This window comes from Hibiscus syriacus, unplaced genomic scaffold, assembly GCF_006381635.1.
Source record: "Hibiscus syriacus cultivar Baekdansim isolate YM2019G1 unplaced genomic scaffold, ASM638163v2 tig00111745_pilon, whole genome shotgun sequence".
Taxonomy (NCBI): Eukaryota; Viridiplantae; Streptophyta; class Magnoliopsida; order Malvales; family Malvaceae; genus Hibiscus; species Hibiscus syriacus.
In genome coordinates, this window is record NW_024063168.1 from 103,607 (window position 1) to 119,001 (window position 15,395).

General features: G+C 35.2%; 4 protein-coding genes and 1 pseudogene across 5 annotated transcripts; 2 read left to right on the top strand and 3 right to left on the bottom strand.

Annotated features, from left to right (window-relative positions):
- Window positions 1-5,720: 5,720 nt before the first annotated feature.
- Window positions 5,721-7,704, top strand: LOC120169107 (tubby-like F-box protein 5). Of its 2 annotated transcripts, none has more exons than XM_039177326.1 (5): window positions 5,721-5,961; window positions 6,039-6,393; window positions 6,452-6,560; window positions 6,667-6,799; window positions 6,889-7,704. In XM_039177326.1, exons 2-5 carry the CDS (start codon window positions 6,046-6,048, stop codon window positions 7,550-7,552), a joined length of 1,254 nt encoding a protein of 417 aa, XP_039033257.1. In that variant the 5' UTR covers window positions 5,721-5,961; window positions 6,039-6,045; the 3' UTR covers window positions 7,553-7,704. The 2 variants fall into 2 exon arrangements, with proteins under 2 accessions (XP_039033257.1, XP_039033258.1); XM_039177327.1 differs by having other exon boundaries at window positions 5,722-5,961; window positions 6,473-6,560.
- A 107-nt stretch (window positions 7,705-7,811) lies between these two features.
- LOC120169037 lies at window positions 7,812-8,869 on the bottom strand (annotated as a pseudogene).
- A 188-nt stretch (window positions 8,870-9,057) lies between these two features.
- LOC120169108 lies at window positions 9,058-9,771 on the bottom strand. The gene has a single exon (XM_039177328.1). It carries the CDS (start codon window positions 9,692-9,694, stop codon window positions 9,074-9,076), a length of 621 nt encoding a protein of 206 aa, XP_039033259.1. The 5' UTR covers window positions 9,695-9,771; the 3' UTR covers window positions 9,058-9,073.
- A 523-nt stretch (window positions 9,772-10,294) lies between these two features.
- LOC120169109 (CBS domain-containing protein CBSX3, mitochondrial-like) lies at window positions 10,295-11,863 on the top strand. The gene is made up of 6 exons (XM_039177329.1): window positions 10,295-10,508; window positions 10,603-10,855; window positions 10,937-11,018; window positions 11,085-11,158; window positions 11,237-11,297; window positions 11,721-11,863. The coding sequence occupies exons 2-6, from the start codon at window positions 10,613-10,615 to the stop codon at window positions 11,861-11,863; spliced, it is 603 nt and encodes a 200-aa protein (XP_039033260.1). The 5' UTR covers window positions 10,295-10,508; window positions 10,603-10,612.
- Window positions 11,864-11,937: 74 nt separating this feature from the next.
- On the bottom strand, window positions 11,938-15,056 carry LOC120169106. Its single transcript, XM_039177325.1, has 2 exons — window positions 13,766-15,056; window positions 11,938-13,166 (listed from the first exon to the last, which is right to left on the bottom strand). Exons 1-2 carry the CDS (start codon window positions 14,858-14,860, stop codon window positions 12,111-12,113), a joined length of 2,151 nt encoding a protein of 716 aa, XP_039033256.1. The 5' UTR covers window positions 14,861-15,056; the 3' UTR covers window positions 11,938-12,110.
- Window positions 15,057-15,395: the final 339 nt, after the last annotated feature.

Here is a 15,395-nt window from a genome sequence, read left to right on the forward strand (position 1 = left end):
CTGAGTGTTGTATCACAGGCATCTCCATATTGAGGTCGAAAAAGCTCTCACTTGAATGCCTCCCCTGGAACTTTAAGGCATCGTGTCAAATGGGTATTGAACAGATTGTTGTGTCGATGTCATCTCTATATTCAGGTCAAAGAAATAGGCAAATAAATGTCTTCCCCCTTGAATTCGAAGCGATGTTGACATACAAATTGTTCGTGGAGCCACTGTAATACCCTAAATTCTTGCTAGTGAAAAAATGTAAGTTTCGAAAGTTTGGTAGCTAAAGTATAAACTTGTAAAAGTTTAGAGACTAAAACTATAATTTTGAAAAGTTATATATTTTTGCCAGAACAGTTTAGCCTAAAATAAAGATTTTCATGGTAGCCAGATTTTCGGTACGAGATTTGTGTTAAAAGCTATAAAGAGATAAAGTTCGATATCAAAATCGGATAATCGGATCGAACCAAAATTTTACGAAAATTTGAAGAATGCTAGATAAGTGTTGAAAATATTATTTTTCGTATTTTAGATCATATAAATTTAGAATAGATCAATGTAATTTTTCAGATTTGACCGAACAGTGGAAAATTTAGTGACTAAAATGCAATTTTTAAAAATTGCATAGCCAAAGTAGAAAGTCAAAGCCAAGTTGATTCATCTTTGACTATGGAATATTTTAATGGAAGATAATACAATGGTATTTTGTCATTATCAAGGTTCATTAATGGTAAAATAAGGATTTCTCATTAATTAAATTTAATATTAAATTATAACATTAAGCCATGTGTTAAAGTTAGTCTAACACTAGAATAATCAAGAAAACTAGCAAAATTTTCAGCCATTTCTTCCCTCCAAGCCGTGAGTCTCCATACAAGGTAAGAAAAAAATTTCATGTTCATTTTTAAGGTTACATGATTGATTTTTGGACTAAGTTGTGAAATAGAGAATTAATCTACATGAAATTATCTATCTTTTGGTATAGATATTAAATGGTGAACATGTCTATTTCATGAAATTGGAAATTAGGGTTTATATAGGGTTTAGGGATTTTGAAAGATTGATGAAAGGTTATTATGTTCTTGATGTTGGAGATTAATTCTAAGGCATGTGTGATGATTAAAACCACTTGACATTTGGTATAAGACTATTCGGCCATGACCTAGGATTTTGAAGAAAATTTGATTTGGATTAATTATGTTAGGGGTTTGACTTTAGAAGTTTAGAAATGTTGTTTAGAGGTTGAATTGATGCTTGAATCAAGTAGGAAATCATGGAATCCATGCCTTGTAGTATTCAACCATGGGGAAAATTTGGGGGGAGGGGGGAATATTGAAAACTTTCCTATGGTTTAGAATTGATATTAGAAGTGTTCTATGTGAATTAGAGATCAATTTGGAGTAATTTGAAAGCTTAAATTAAAAAATGGCTAATTTACTAGTTTTGAGAATGTTGGGACATTAATGTATAAATGTGAAATTTGATGTACTAAATGTTGAATTATAATGATTAAATGCTGGAAATTTAAGTTAGAAAGTTGATTGGAATCAAATTGCAAGTTAGGCAAAGTTGAGGGTAAAACTCGAAAAGTCTCAATATTGTAGGGACTTGATTTCAAGTTTATTAAATGTGAAAGTACCAATTGGGTAAAATAGAACAATGCTGGAAATTTTTATTAGTATGTTATTTTTTAATTAAATATTAGTTTGGGGATTGATTTGCAAGTTTGGTAAGGTGAAAGGTTGAAATTGAAAAGTCTAAGAAAGTTAGGATGAAATTGCAAGTTTTTAGATGTTTAAGTGTTGATTTGAATATTTTATTAAGGTGCTGAAAATTTTATGTGATTAATATGACATGATCATGATAGTGAAGGGCTATTATGAATTTAATGAAAAGTTAAGGTTAATTCTAGAAAGAATTCAAAATTAGTGGTTTAAATTATATATATTTAGCAAAAGTTGAAGGGTTGATGATGAAATTAATGTTTATGAAATTTAAGGAATATTTTGAGAAGTTTGAAATTATGATGGAAGTACGATTTAGTTTTATATTGATTTAAGTATTAATTTTATTTTTATCGAATTTTATATTTAACCTTAGATTATATTAGTTCTATACTAACATATAGTTTAAATATTTTATGTATTATATGACGTTGTCAGACCAAGATAAATCTAGTGGTCAACGTAACTCAAAAGGGAAAGAAAAAGTGTGAAATTGAGAAGATTATCGAGGAGAAGGCTCGATAGAGAGGCAAACGTGAGTGCATTTAATTTGTATTTATGACATCACACAAACGTTGGCTTGCGATGAGCCAATAACGGAGTTACTACAGTAAGAACTAAGTCCTAATATTATGTGAATTGTGATTTTAGCCTATATGTTCATTTATTAAACTTATAGAATTATGGAATTAAGTATACTAATTAGGTAAAGTTGTCTAGAAATTATGGTTCGAACAGTAAGTTTAGAAATTCAACATAAATTATACAGAAATAATTAGAGGATTAATTTTATACCTATGGATTCGTATATCAATCTAGTTTTGTCTAGAATAAACGGCTACTGATTTCGAGGCTTATACAAAAATATATGAATTTTTTAATCGATGATAGGCCAGAAAACATGACACCAGATTATGCTCAAAACAGCTTCTGTCAGTCAACTTTGAAAATTTGCTATTAATCGTACAAGTTGGACTAGAAGAAGTTCCTTATATGGTTAGATTTTTATTCGAGTTTAGTTTTCATTGATACTAACAGAATAATTTTTAAGTATGTATATTAATATAGAATAACATTTCTTTAAAGGTAGTGCAAACTGCAGAATATGAAATTTTGACGAATTACGTCGTTAAAACATTTGAAAGCAAAGGATTAAATCTAAAACTTAATGAGACTTATATTTTAACTTACAAATAAGTTTCAAAGTGAACTCAATTTATTTATTTAATTATTATGATTGAGTATGACTTGCGATAAGTCAACCTCATTTTATTTTCAAGTATGATTTATAACTTTTAATTATGGATGATTTATATAATATTTTCAATAAGTTTTATGAGTGATTTAGTGTATGAACTGTCCAAATACGATTTTATGATGAAGAATTTTTTAGGTTTATGATTTTCAAACGTTGATTAATTAATTATATTATGATAAATAAACCCATTGTATGTTGCATTAAGAGTCGTAGGTACATTTGACATGCCATTAAGTTGAGTACTTTCTAGTTATCAGCTATCATTTTTCAGTTATCTGCACTGTTTGTGCTCATATTATGATTACACTTGGAGTGCATTATATGTTTTATTATGATTGTCGTCGTGATGTTCCCAGTGTGTACCTTATGTTCTACTCACGTACCTTGTATTCTCTTACATATATATTAGGCTATACAAATAAATATGAAAGTTATGACATGAATATGAAAGAAAAGAATATGAAAATGAAATTAAAGTTCTGAAATATGTACGAATGAAAGAAATATGAATTGTTATGATATTTTATGTTGATTTACATTAATTTTGATAAAATCATGAGAGGATGATTTTCAGGTTTTCAAGGGGAAATCAACTTGAATAGCTCGCTTTGAAAGTTTTAAAGTTTTTATTAAAATTACAGTTTTATGTTATAATACTTTACGAAATTTATGTTCTATATCACTTTAATTATGTTGTTATCTCACTAAGTTTTACTTAGCGCGTGATGATTTTCATGTGTAGGTTTGAATAAAGAAAAAGGGCGTGAAGAGAGGGGCTTTCTGAGCATCTTTTGGAAATCAAATCTACCGACAGTATCAATAAGATATCCTATCTTTGACTTATTAGTGGCATGTACATTATATAATTGGTTTACTTTATTGAATTTATTTTAAAAAGGTTTGTAATACTAAACTATGACCATTTTATTTTGCTTAGTCTAGTTTTATCAGTATTTATGCATGAGTAATATATATATATATATAATGTTTTAAATGATTTACGAAAATACACTAAACTGTCTAATTACTGTTTAACGAATGGATTTATTTTCTACTATAAAACATTAATTTATAATTTTTAGGATATTAAAAAAATAGTTTAAGTTAAAATATGAGTGTTTTAAAACAAATCAAAATTTTAAGCATTTCAGTTCAGTGAATGTTTGTATTGTTATGTGACATATTTGACTTGTATTTCGAGACATATGTGGGATATGGATGTTACAGTCACATCGGTGGAGATCGTAACAAGTTGCTAATGAATATCTCACCATTAAACTTGATGGGATGGTACCAGGATGTGGATTAGCCATTAACGAGGTAAAATCATTACACGTTACTTGAGTTGGGCTGTCAATTTGATCAGCTTGTTCAACCAGCCCATAGTGAGAGCAAAATGACATATCACGAACCACAAACACTTCAACAAATGTGACATACATTTGTGTAACATCACCTGAATTTTGATTATGAGCATCGACCATCATAGCAACATCGCCATCGTTGGAGAGTTCGAACGTTGTATAAGTTAACGAAAATAGTGTAGTTGAAAAATCTGTATTGAAGTGAGGATAGTCTTCTAATACTTCCAACATGAACGTTCTTTGAAATTTTAGTGATCAGCTCCTCAAGAGTGATGTTTCTCTTGAAGGATAAGGTGATAGAATGATTTGGTGCATAAACAACGCCGGTTTCATCTTCCCGAATTTCTCCATCATAATAAACAATAGCTGAAATACGACTCATTTTGAGAGTTTGAGATTTACAGTTTGAGAGTTTCAAAGATTGAGAGTTAGACGGTTTGCGAAGTTTGAGAGATATAGTAGATGAAATTTTTAGTGTTGAGTGTTATATCTGTAAAAACGAATAAATGATTATAATATACGATCATTCCCCTAATTAAATAAATAATATACAATTTAAAATATAAACTAATACTAAAAAATTATCACAATAATTTAAATAATACAATTTAATATTATTACCTATAGATAAAATATCACGAGATATGATCCTTATCTAATCGTAACACCCCGCTTTTCATTTTACAACTACAAAAAATAATAAAAAATAATTAATACAATAAAATTTAGTAAATAATTAAATACTAAATAAATATAATATAATAAAAAGATAGTTTTATCTTCTAAAATATATAACAAAAAATCTATTTTGCTTAATAGAATGAATTTATAGAAGGAATAATATGAATTTAATTTTGTTGTGGTTTGATATTTGCATTCGGAGGTATTTATAGAAAATAGAGATGAGTTGGCTGTGATTTAAGGGAGAAGTCGGGTAATAATTAAAGGGCAATAATTGAAGATAAATAATAGAATGAACGCCCCGCAACACGCCTTCACAATTTCCCCACGATAGCGCATCATCAGAAATATTCCTTTCCACTGTGGCATCAGTTCGGATAAAACTTCATGAAAGCGAAGCCTCTAAAACACACCTTTCATCTACGTACATAAAATGCGTCTCCTGAAACACGATTTATTATCTCTCTAAAAAAATACGATAAATCAATAATATTTAGAGAAAGAGTATCTACAATTAATATTTTATATTAAATGTGATTTTTCGATAAAATTGCCGCAATTTATTCTTACTGTGTGTGAATAATTAATAAACACGTAAGAGCCCGCCAATTATAAATTAACAAAAAAGAAAAACGAAACCAAATTGTATTTAAATGAGTATCAACGAGAGATAAGGGAAACAAAAGCAGAACCTTCATTGTGTGGTGATCCTGGCAATGGCAGAGCAGCTTCCGGTGTTAGCAACGACGGAGATGGGAGGAGCTGGAGAGAAAACAATGAACAATCAAACCGCTTCAAAGCAATAGTTCAATTTTTTCTAGCTTTTCTCGTCCCATCAGATTCCCTCTTTGATGGGAGATCGTGTACATCCCATATTTCGAGTCTTCCAATGAATTTGTCTCCCCATTCTGCATATTCCTGACAAATTTTCCAAACCCCAATCTTTCAGGTAAATTTCAAAACCCAAAAAGTTCTTTATATACCTACATTTTATTTTCGCCTGTGATTCATTATTCGTTTGTTTAGCTCTGAAATGCCATTTAAAAGCTTTGTTCGGGAGATTGGAAAGATATCAAAGGAAAAATCAGGGACGAGACATAAGCTTCGGCGGGGTCAAGCCCATATTACTCCAGAAGCTTCTCTCTCTTCTTCACCTGGTTCTTCAACTGTACAAATCGAGCACCGTCAGTGGGAAAATTTGCCACCGGAATTACTCGTAGATATAATCCAAAGAGTGGAATCAAGGGAACAATGTTGGCCTGGAAGGAGAGATGTGGTTGCTTGTGCTTCAGTTTGTCGCTCATGGAGGGAAATTACGAAACACATTGTTAAGACACCTGAACATTGTGGATTCTTAACTTTCCCAATCTCTTTAAAGCAGGTAAATTTTAATTCTTTTTTCGCCCTTATTTTTGAAAAACAAAATCGGTTCTTTTTAGTGTTTTGTGTGTTGTTTTAAGCCTGGGCCAAGGGATACGCCGATTCAATGCTTTATTAGAAGGGATAGCTCAACTTCAACATTTCGATTGTATATGGGTCTCAGTCCAGGTAATTTTTTCTTCTTGAAAATGTGTTTTTTGGTTCTTTAAACTATCGGTTTTAACCTGGTAATTTGTTCATAAGTGATATTTATTTGTATGTTACGAATATATAGCTCTGTCAGGTGAATTGAGTAAACTGTTACTAGCAGCAAAAAAGGTCAGAAGGGCTACTGGTATTGATTTTGTTATATGTTTAGTTGGGGATGATTTCTCTAGATCAAGCAACAAGTATGTTGGAAAACTCAGGTAAGCTTTTTGATGTGTGAAAATAGTACTTTCTTAAGGATTGATTGGTTCTTTCTTTTGTTAAATTTTAAGAGTGAAGCTTTTAACAGATCTAATTTCCTGGGGACCAAGTTCAACATTTTCGACAGTCAACCTCCGGAAGATTCTATAGTCCGCTCCTGTTGTCAATCATGTCAAAAAACTCGTCTCGAAAAGTTGCCTTCGAGGGTAACTATGAATAATTATAACACTGCCAAGATATCTTATCAGCTCAATGTTCTTCGCACGAGAGGTCCAAGGAGAATGCAGTGTACCATGCACTCGATCCCCGTCTCAGCCATTGAAGAAAGAGAAATTGCTCCTACACCTATGGCAGTTACAAACTGCCTTGAGCATTCTTCTTCCTTGTTAGATTCAACAGGAATAAGACCACAAGTTGGATCCGATTCAACTGGCAATTGTACCACACTTAAGTCAATGACATATGCACCCTTAGTCTTGAAAAATAAAGTTCCTAGATGGCATGAACAATTGCAGTGTTGGTGCCTAAATTTTAAAGGACGAGTTACGGTGGCCTCTGTGAAGAATTTTCAGTTGGTTGCTGCTGTGGAGCCTAGTCAAAATGTTACAGTAGCTGAACAAGAAAACGTGATTCTGCAATTCGGGAAGATTGGCAAGGACATTTTCACCATGGATTATCGTTATCCACTCTCTGCCTTTCAAGCCTTTGCAATCTGCTTAAGCAGCTTTGACACAAAACCTGTATGTGAATAACAGTTCTCTTGTTCCTTGTACTGGCACGATCATTCTAGCGTTCACTACAATGCGGTTGTAATTTGTAAATATTCTCTTTGGTTGTACTTTAGGCTAGCCATTTCATAGGCAACTACCTTTGTTACTCTACAATTCTGTAATTAGGACTACAAACATCTGCTAAATTTGGGTATCTGTAGATATTTTTGGAAGGCAAACTCCAGAGGACCAAACATCCCCTCTGAGCATATAGCTTCATCACATTCTGCAGCCTTTATATTTATTTAATATTACGAAATATCCAATAAATCATGAAAATACAGAAGGCACTATGGGTCTGGAGCTTGATTATGGACAATATAACATCTTTATTGTGTGTATAATAGTCATTCTCTATATCTTGTTTGCCTATGCTGTCTGCAAACTGGTAAGTATTTATTACAGAGTTGCAATTTATGTTACCATAGAACCCTTTCTCCTTTTGTTTGTTCTTCCCCTCACAGCTGTAGCGGCAACCATGTCTTCGAGGCTTTATGGGATTATCTGGGTCTGAGTCACTTGATTCTGCAAAAAGAGCTCTGAGGCATCTTCTTCTTGCTGTAGGCTCACGTGTAAGCTTCTCCGCTGATGTAATATTAAATTCAGCCTTGCGTGGTTCAGTATGCTCTGCCTTTGTACTGGACTTGATTAATTCTGCTAAATTGTGTAAAAGTTCAAGATGAACACCTGAATTTTGTGCATTCACTGAACTTTCAGACACAATTGAATTATCGATGCTTTGTATGTTATTATTGACATATGCTCTTGATGCTGGATTTTCTTTGGTTGCTGAATCCTTAGGCGTCCTTCCCCTCGAGCTTCCTTCTCCATCAGTGGTAGCATCAGGGCTGTCATCTGGGTTGATCTTATGACCCCGGTGAATGTGCACTAATCCACACTTTTTGCTTGATTCTGAACCCAAGTGAAAAGACGCTCCTCTATCCTCACCTGCAAGGGTTAGAACACTGATCGATTGTTGTTCTGTAGGCAGCTGTGGCTGCCCTGTGGTGAGTTTTATGAACAAACTTAGAAATATCTTCCCTTATCTCGTCATGCAAGGGAACTTGTTTCCAATTTGAAGAGGCATGCTTTTGATGAGCTTTATTTGGTGTGCTCTCATTTTTTGGATTCAGCATAGTTTTCATTTGTTTTTCATCAGTGCTTGGTGTTGTCAATCTCTTCTTTGTTCCAATTCCTTCCTGCTTTTGCTGGTGCCGTTTTCCTATCTCCGGGGCAGCCTCTAACTGCTCTCTGGTTTTCATCTCACCATCATTTGCTGCAGCAAGGAGTTTAGTAACTGTTCTCTACTTGGGCTCTTCATGAGTTGAAGCCTTTGCTGTTTCTTTCCTGCATTCTTCCGCATCCGTCTTCCTTTCTGCCCTTCCTTTCGGCTTTAATGATGCTGAAGGTGTTTCTGTAGTTGTGCCAGTAATTGGTGCAACTTTTTTTCGTCTCAGTTGTTGGAGATTTATTTGGTGGAGACAATGTTTTCACTTGATTGGCTCAATGTGATGGAGAAGAAGACTGCGGAGATGTTTGGCCTGTTGGCGGAGATGTCAAATGGGATGAAGATCGTTGCTTGGAGACTGTCTGTTCTGTTGATTGTGGCTGGGAAACAATGCGAGATGGAGGGACCGAGACAGCCCTTGCTTGTCTGGGTACCCAAGACGGTGTTCGGGTTTGCGAGGTGTCCAGAGTTTGAATTGCTCCACGAGATGCTGATACCGGCTGAGGTTCTTTCTTTCGGGTGGGTGCTTGAGCATGGGTCGGAGGGGTCTGTTTTGGGACAGTCCCTGCAGGCCGAAATGGTGGTTGTTGGACAGGGATCGTAATCTTCGGCTGGGAAGGGGTTTCAGTTTGAGCTGCAGGATGTGCAGCAGCTACAGGACGGGCAGCCGCAGCTGATGACAGCCACGAGAGTCGAAAACAGAGAAATTGCCTCTGCTCTCCCATGTATGATAGCAAGAAATCGGAAAGAAAGAAGAGAAAACAATGAATGAGAATCAAGATGGATGGTGTTTGAGGATGATAAAACTCCATATGGTGTGGGGTATGCATATATAGGTTTGAGTCTGATGCCTTGGAATGTAACTTTCTTCCTGCTATTACAAAAGGGCATATCATTTTTATGAAACATTCTGGATTCTTAAAGTAAGCTTGTATCTTGTCTTGTCTGAAAGGGATAGCATCTGGTGTTTGTTCATTGTTGCCTTCATAGGCATAGTTACTTACGTTCCATATCTCTGTTATTCTTTTCTTACAGGCATAAATCACAGTTCCACCCACGTGAGTCATGTTTCTCTCACGAGCATCTTTAAGGATAAGATCAACATAGCCTTATTTGTCATAATTTGGCCTAATTATGGTTTTAATTCCTCTACAAACCTAAAATTTGAGATTGAATTCTTCTACTTAAATTTGTCATAATTTGATCCATTTGCTCTTATAATGTTATAAGCAAAACAACTATGGCTAACGTGATGGCATGTATTTTATTATAAGAAAATTTCATTTTAAAGTCAGCAGTAAACATTTATATCAATTGGGATTTGGTATATACTAACAGAGGGATCAGATTATGCTGAATTATAAGTAGAGGGATCGAATCTTGGATTTCAGAATAGCAGAAGGATTGAAACCTCAATTACATCTAATAACAATAATACTGCAATGTAAACAAGCGTAGAGATCCGTTCAACATGTATTGTTGGTTTCATGCTTTAATTCCATGGAAGCAAGGAAAAGAACCTTCCCGGAAAAAGCAAAAGCAGAGCAAGGTTTCGGTTTTCCTTTGTCTAGTTAATCAAGCAAGAATTCCTTTCCTTAAATTTAAGAAACTTCAAGGCAGTATTCTTGGATAGAAAGGGCCATCAGCTTCATTGTCAATTGTCAAAGGCAACTTCCATAGTACCGATAGAAGCTGCTTTTCTTTTCTAAGGTATGCAATTCTGAATTACAACGTAAAACATATATATACACTTTTAAAAGTTATATGTATGTATGTATGTTTGTAACTGATCATTGGTTTACAGTGGCAACATAATGCAAGGGCTGATCCAAGGACTAAGATCATGCTGGCAGGAAAGGATTAAGGTAGCAATTATAAGGCATTCAGGAGGCACTAGTAGCAGTAAAACCATGATGTCTTCTCAATCCATGGAAATGGAAGAGAAGGGATTAGAGAACATGACGGTAGCAGATGTGTTGATGACAAAAGGTGAAGCGACCGTCGGGTCATGGATTTCGTGTCGCATCAATGACAATGTCGATGATGCCATGAAGAATGTAAGTACCATGCATCCATTACAACTACCACCCTCTGCTCTGCTGTGGAATATTGTTATTAAAAGGAAGCAAGTTTTGCAGATGGCACAACACAACATTGGGTCATTGGTGGTGTTAAAACCGGGAGATCAACAACATATTGCAGGGATCATCACTGAAAGAGGTAAAACAAATAATTAGCATAACAAGGAGTTTCAGTATGAATATAATTATCGTCTTAACTTGGTAGACTACCTGAGGAAGATCATTGGGCAAGGAAGATCGCCAAAATACACGAGAGTGGGGGAAATCATGACCAATGAGGTATTTTCTCTCTTTCCAAACACTTTTTTTTCTTTATTGGTGTTTTTGCTACCATTAGACCTGGCATTTGTGAAACAGGAGAAGCTAATCACGGTGAAATCTGATACAAGCATTCTTCAAGCAATGCAACTTATGACAGGTAAGGTTTGTGTATTGGATGGTAATTTATGAGAGAATGTCTTGTAGTTTTGTTATACAACGGCTTAACCTAAAGTTAATTTACGATAAATTTTAACTTAAAATGTTATATTGTAGTAAGTTTTGACCTTAAATGGTAGTTTTCTTCTCTAAAAGTTATACAAATGGTATTAATTTCAGTTACAACCGAAAATTTCTTCAATAATTACGCAAGTTTTATGATTTGTTACGGAGAACGTAATATTTTCGGTTTCAAAATAAAATATTACCCAATTTGTTCTAAAAAGTAACCCTCTTAATAAGTTTATTCTAATGTAATATTTTTCCGTTACAACCGATTTATTTTTTTAACCTTATATTAATCGATTGTATTTTAGACTTATTCGAGCATATCAACTCAGTTTCACTTTGATTTGGCAACCAGACAATCACATACGGCATGTTCCGGTGATAGATGGGAGACTAGTGGGCATGGTTTCTATAGTAGACGTTGTCCGGGCTGTGGTGGAACAACAAAATGGAGAATTGAACCGACTCAACAGCTTCATCAAAGGAGATTACTACTAAAATTACTTTTTTTTTAAATGTATAAATCAATAACGTCGAAAATTGTGCAATGCATTGCAACAGTAGATCAATAAAAAAAAATGAAAGCCATGTTCAATGCCTCAAAAGAAATTAGGTTGACAAACAAACAATCAGAGCTTTATCTCACTAGTTCATCAATTACATACCCACTTGCTACTGGGTGTACTGGGAAATTTAGCTAACCATCTTATTCATCTCTTGCAAGCAAAGGATTCTAACGACTAGGTTATCTATTTGAGGGTCTTCTTCTCTGGCTGAAAGTCTGAGATGCCATTAAGGCCATCTTCAATTGCTCCGATACCTTAAAGCCCTTCGCCTCCATTATCCCATGTATCCTTCGAGCATCGTGCACAAATCCGCCAGCAACAAGTGCATTTATAGTTCTCTCAAACTCATGGGGACCCAATTCATCCTTCCTAGCTTCCAAAACTCCAAGAGCCTGAAGAGCTTTTTTCTCGATTCCAGCCCTCGAGTACATATCACAGAGGCTTACATGGACCTTTAGAGGAGGAACTTCACCAAGTTCCGCAATCTTGCCCAATAGTTGTTCGACCTCATCAACCAGTTCCAATTTGCCAAACCAATCCAGGAGAACAGAATATGTTGCTATCCCGGGTTCGAAACCATCCTTCTCCAGCTGCATGAGAAGGTCTAAGCCCTTCTCCAATAAATTTTTCTTCTCATATGCTGCGATCATGTTGGCAGTGCACTTGTCATCTGGTTTGTGGCCATGTTTTATCATGTTGTCAAAGTTGCTCCTAGCTTGATCAGGATCACCACCTTTCCCATGTGCCTCAACAAGTAGTGAAAAATACTCTTTATTAAGTTGGAATCTGGAAAACTGCATGGTATTCGCAATTTGAACAGCTCCCATACAATCACCACTGTGAGCAAAAGACCGGAGTAAAGCCATGTGAATCTCCTCCGAAGGTTTGATGTCTCTTGTTTCCATCTCTTTAAGCAAAGACTGACCACGTCGAGGTTCACCAGCATTAATGTATGCCGTTATCATTGAGCTGTAGATCTTCATATCCGGCAGGAAGCCATAGCTCCTCAAGCTTTCAAACGCTTCTTTAGCACGGTCAACATTACCCACCTTGCTATACATGTGAACAAGAATTGTGGCAGTTAAACTATCAGGCATTTTGCCACTTTCAACCATCTTCCTAAGGATTCTCTCGGCACCTTCTACATCAGTCTCTTTAGCATATGCATCAATCAGTTTGGTATAGTCACTAGCACTTGTTTGGAAAGATTCTTCACGCAGGACCAGTTCTGCAATCTATGAATATTCAACATCATAATAACAAGTTCAGAATTTGTTGGTCAACTCACATTTTACAACGCAAATGCTCATCTTTAAATGTCTTATTCAAATAGATCAAGAATAGAAAACACTTCCGATTAAATACAGCCTAAAATTAGAGAAATTTTGATTAAAAATATACATATAATTTATGAAACGTGAAATAGAAATGCATATGCCTAGAAACCAAATTCACTGGACCCTTTCCATTAAGCGCAAAACTCAACTAATACCGCCACTTGATAATTTTCAAAATAAAAATATTATTAAAACGATCAATATGAAAAGCACAACAATATCAATGATGGAGTGTAATAATAAAGAGGAATTCAGAAGGAAAGAACTTACGGTATTAGGCCCGATTCTCTAGCTGTTATGAGCAGATAAAAGTGTTTCAACAATAACACATAGCTATGAACTTGCGCACACATATATTATAATATATCACAAACTTGCATAGAAAAACAAAAACTCAATACCGATAATCGATAATAAGACTTATAAATTATGTAATAACAGGAAAGTATCAAGCAAGTTATTGTGAAGGCACGGGCCGGACAAGAGAAAAACTATACCTTCAAGTGTACGTCGGGATTTTGTTGTTCCAACTTTTCAAGCAAATTGATCCAGTCAACACGAGTTGGTTGCAGAAGTTCTATCCATTCAGCCAAAAGCTGTGAAGGATCATCCTCCTTTTTTAATGAAAGGATTTTTTCCAAGACCAATTTACACTTCCCAGATATTGGCTTTGGTTCCTTAGGCCAAATCATTTCCTCCCTCTCATGGATTTTATCAGCCACTTCAGCCCACTTAGGATCCGACATATCAAGTCCGTATATCTTATACTTAATATTTCCCTTTCTTTTCGGAAGAGATGCAACCTTTGGTTTATCCTCTGTTGCAACAGCATGTTTATCTAAAACATTTCCAACCTTCTCTTGCTTTTTATGCCTAAACCGTTCCAAACTCTCATAAAAATCTTTCTCCTCCATCTTCTCTTTTGCCCATTTGAATCGAAGTTCCCTCAACAAATCCCCACGAATCCCAACTTCACCCGCAAACCTACACATTTCTTTCACTTCATCCGATTGCAAAAACAGTTTCATCTTCTCCTTCTTCCTCGCCTTCTCCATATCCTCCAACACCATATTACTCACTTCCCATACAGTCCTCCATAAATCTTCACTAAATTCCTGCGACGGCATCCCCACTGTCGAACCGACCATCTGCTTAATACCACCCTTCTCCATCTCTTCCACAACCTTCTCCACAATAACTAAAAGCATCCCATCAATTGTCTCCTTATTACAATCCGTGTATACTTCAGTTAACTTCCCTCTCATTATCCAAATGAATCGAGATAAGAACTCGTTCACAGTTCCATCCTCCTCATCATCAGAGTCATTAGACACAAGTTTTGCTTCAACACCAGCATAACTTAGCCTAGTTTCTCGGGTTGAGTGAATATATCTAAGAAAAGGGCAAGTGGGTATATGGTTTTTAGGGTTTTGAAGATAAGCATAGCTTTGACCGCTACTTACTGGATGGAGGGATGGAGATATTGCGGCTGAAATGGTTGACAAACCCTTGGACTTAACAGAATCTGGTTTTGCATTGATTTTTGATAAATTATTGATTGTTTTCCTAAAAACTGAATGCTTCAAGTTCATGTTTACTCTACAATAGAAACCAATAAACTGATGCCGAATTCCTCAGAAACTTAAAGAAGACCAATGAAAATACTGATTATAAAATGCAAATACCTGGGAAATAAACAGTTAGGGGTGAAATGAAGCAAGGCGATTAAGGGAGATGAGCCAATCTGTTTGGTTCTCGAGAAAGGTGGGCGCGGGCGCAGACGAAGTTTGCCCTGAAAGTAAAGTGTTGAAATGGACGGCTTAGATTTGAAGGGTTTAGTAGAGGGACAGATCGGAAGGGGAGATGAGATGACTAGGGCTTCTGCTACTCATTGTTTTTTGTTTTTGTTAGAGAAGATTATTAGTAGTCAGTAGGGCGTAGGAATGAAAATGAGACGAGATAGATTGTGAGTTATTTGAGATTGATTCGATCAAAGTTCGATAAATACTCGGATCGAATGGACTCGACTTGAGCTCGAGCTCGACTCGAGTTCTTAACGAGCCGAAACGAGCTATTCGATATTCGACTCAAAAAGCTCGTGAGCAACTCGAAAATATAATATATTAA

Excerpts from the sequence above, each read along its gene's own strand:
- LOC120169106 (XM_039177325.1), bottom strand. The coding sequence starts at position 14,860 with ATGAACTTGAAGCATTCAGTTTTTAGGAAAACAATCAATAATTTATCA. Across the intron at positions 13,167-13,765 it reads ATCCCGACGTACACTTGAAG|ATTGCAGAACTGGTCCTGCG; the intron begins GTATAGTTTTTC and ends GAATATTCATAG.
- LOC120169108 (XM_039177328.1), bottom strand. The coding sequence starts at position 9,694 with ATGATATGCCCTTTTGTAATAGCAGGAAGAAAGTTACATTCCAAGGCA.
- LOC120169107 (XM_039177326.1), top strand. The coding sequence starts at position 6,046 with ATGCCATTTAAAAGCTTTGTTCGGGAGATTGGAAAGATATCAAAGGAA. Across the intron at positions 6,394-6,451 it reads TCCCAATCTCTTTAAAGCAG|TGTTTTGTGTGTTGTTTTAA; the intron begins GTAAATTTTAAT and ends GGTTCTTTTTAG. Across the intron at positions 6,800-6,888 it reads AAGTATGTTGGAAAACTCAG|ATCTAATTTCCTGGGGACCA; the intron begins GTAAGCTTTTTG and ends AGCTTTTAACAG.
- LOC120169109 (XM_039177329.1), top strand. The coding sequence starts at position 10,613 with ATGCAAGGGCTGATCCAAGGACTAAGATCATGCTGGCAGGAAAGGATT. Across the intron at positions 10,856-10,936 it reads TCGATGATGCCATGAAGAAT|ATGGCACAACACAACATTGG; the intron begins GTAAGTACCATG and ends CAAGTTTTGCAG. Across the intron at positions 11,019-11,084 it reads AGGGATCATCACTGAAAGAG|ACTACCTGAGGAAGATCATT; the intron begins GTAAAACAAATA and ends TTAACTTGGTAG.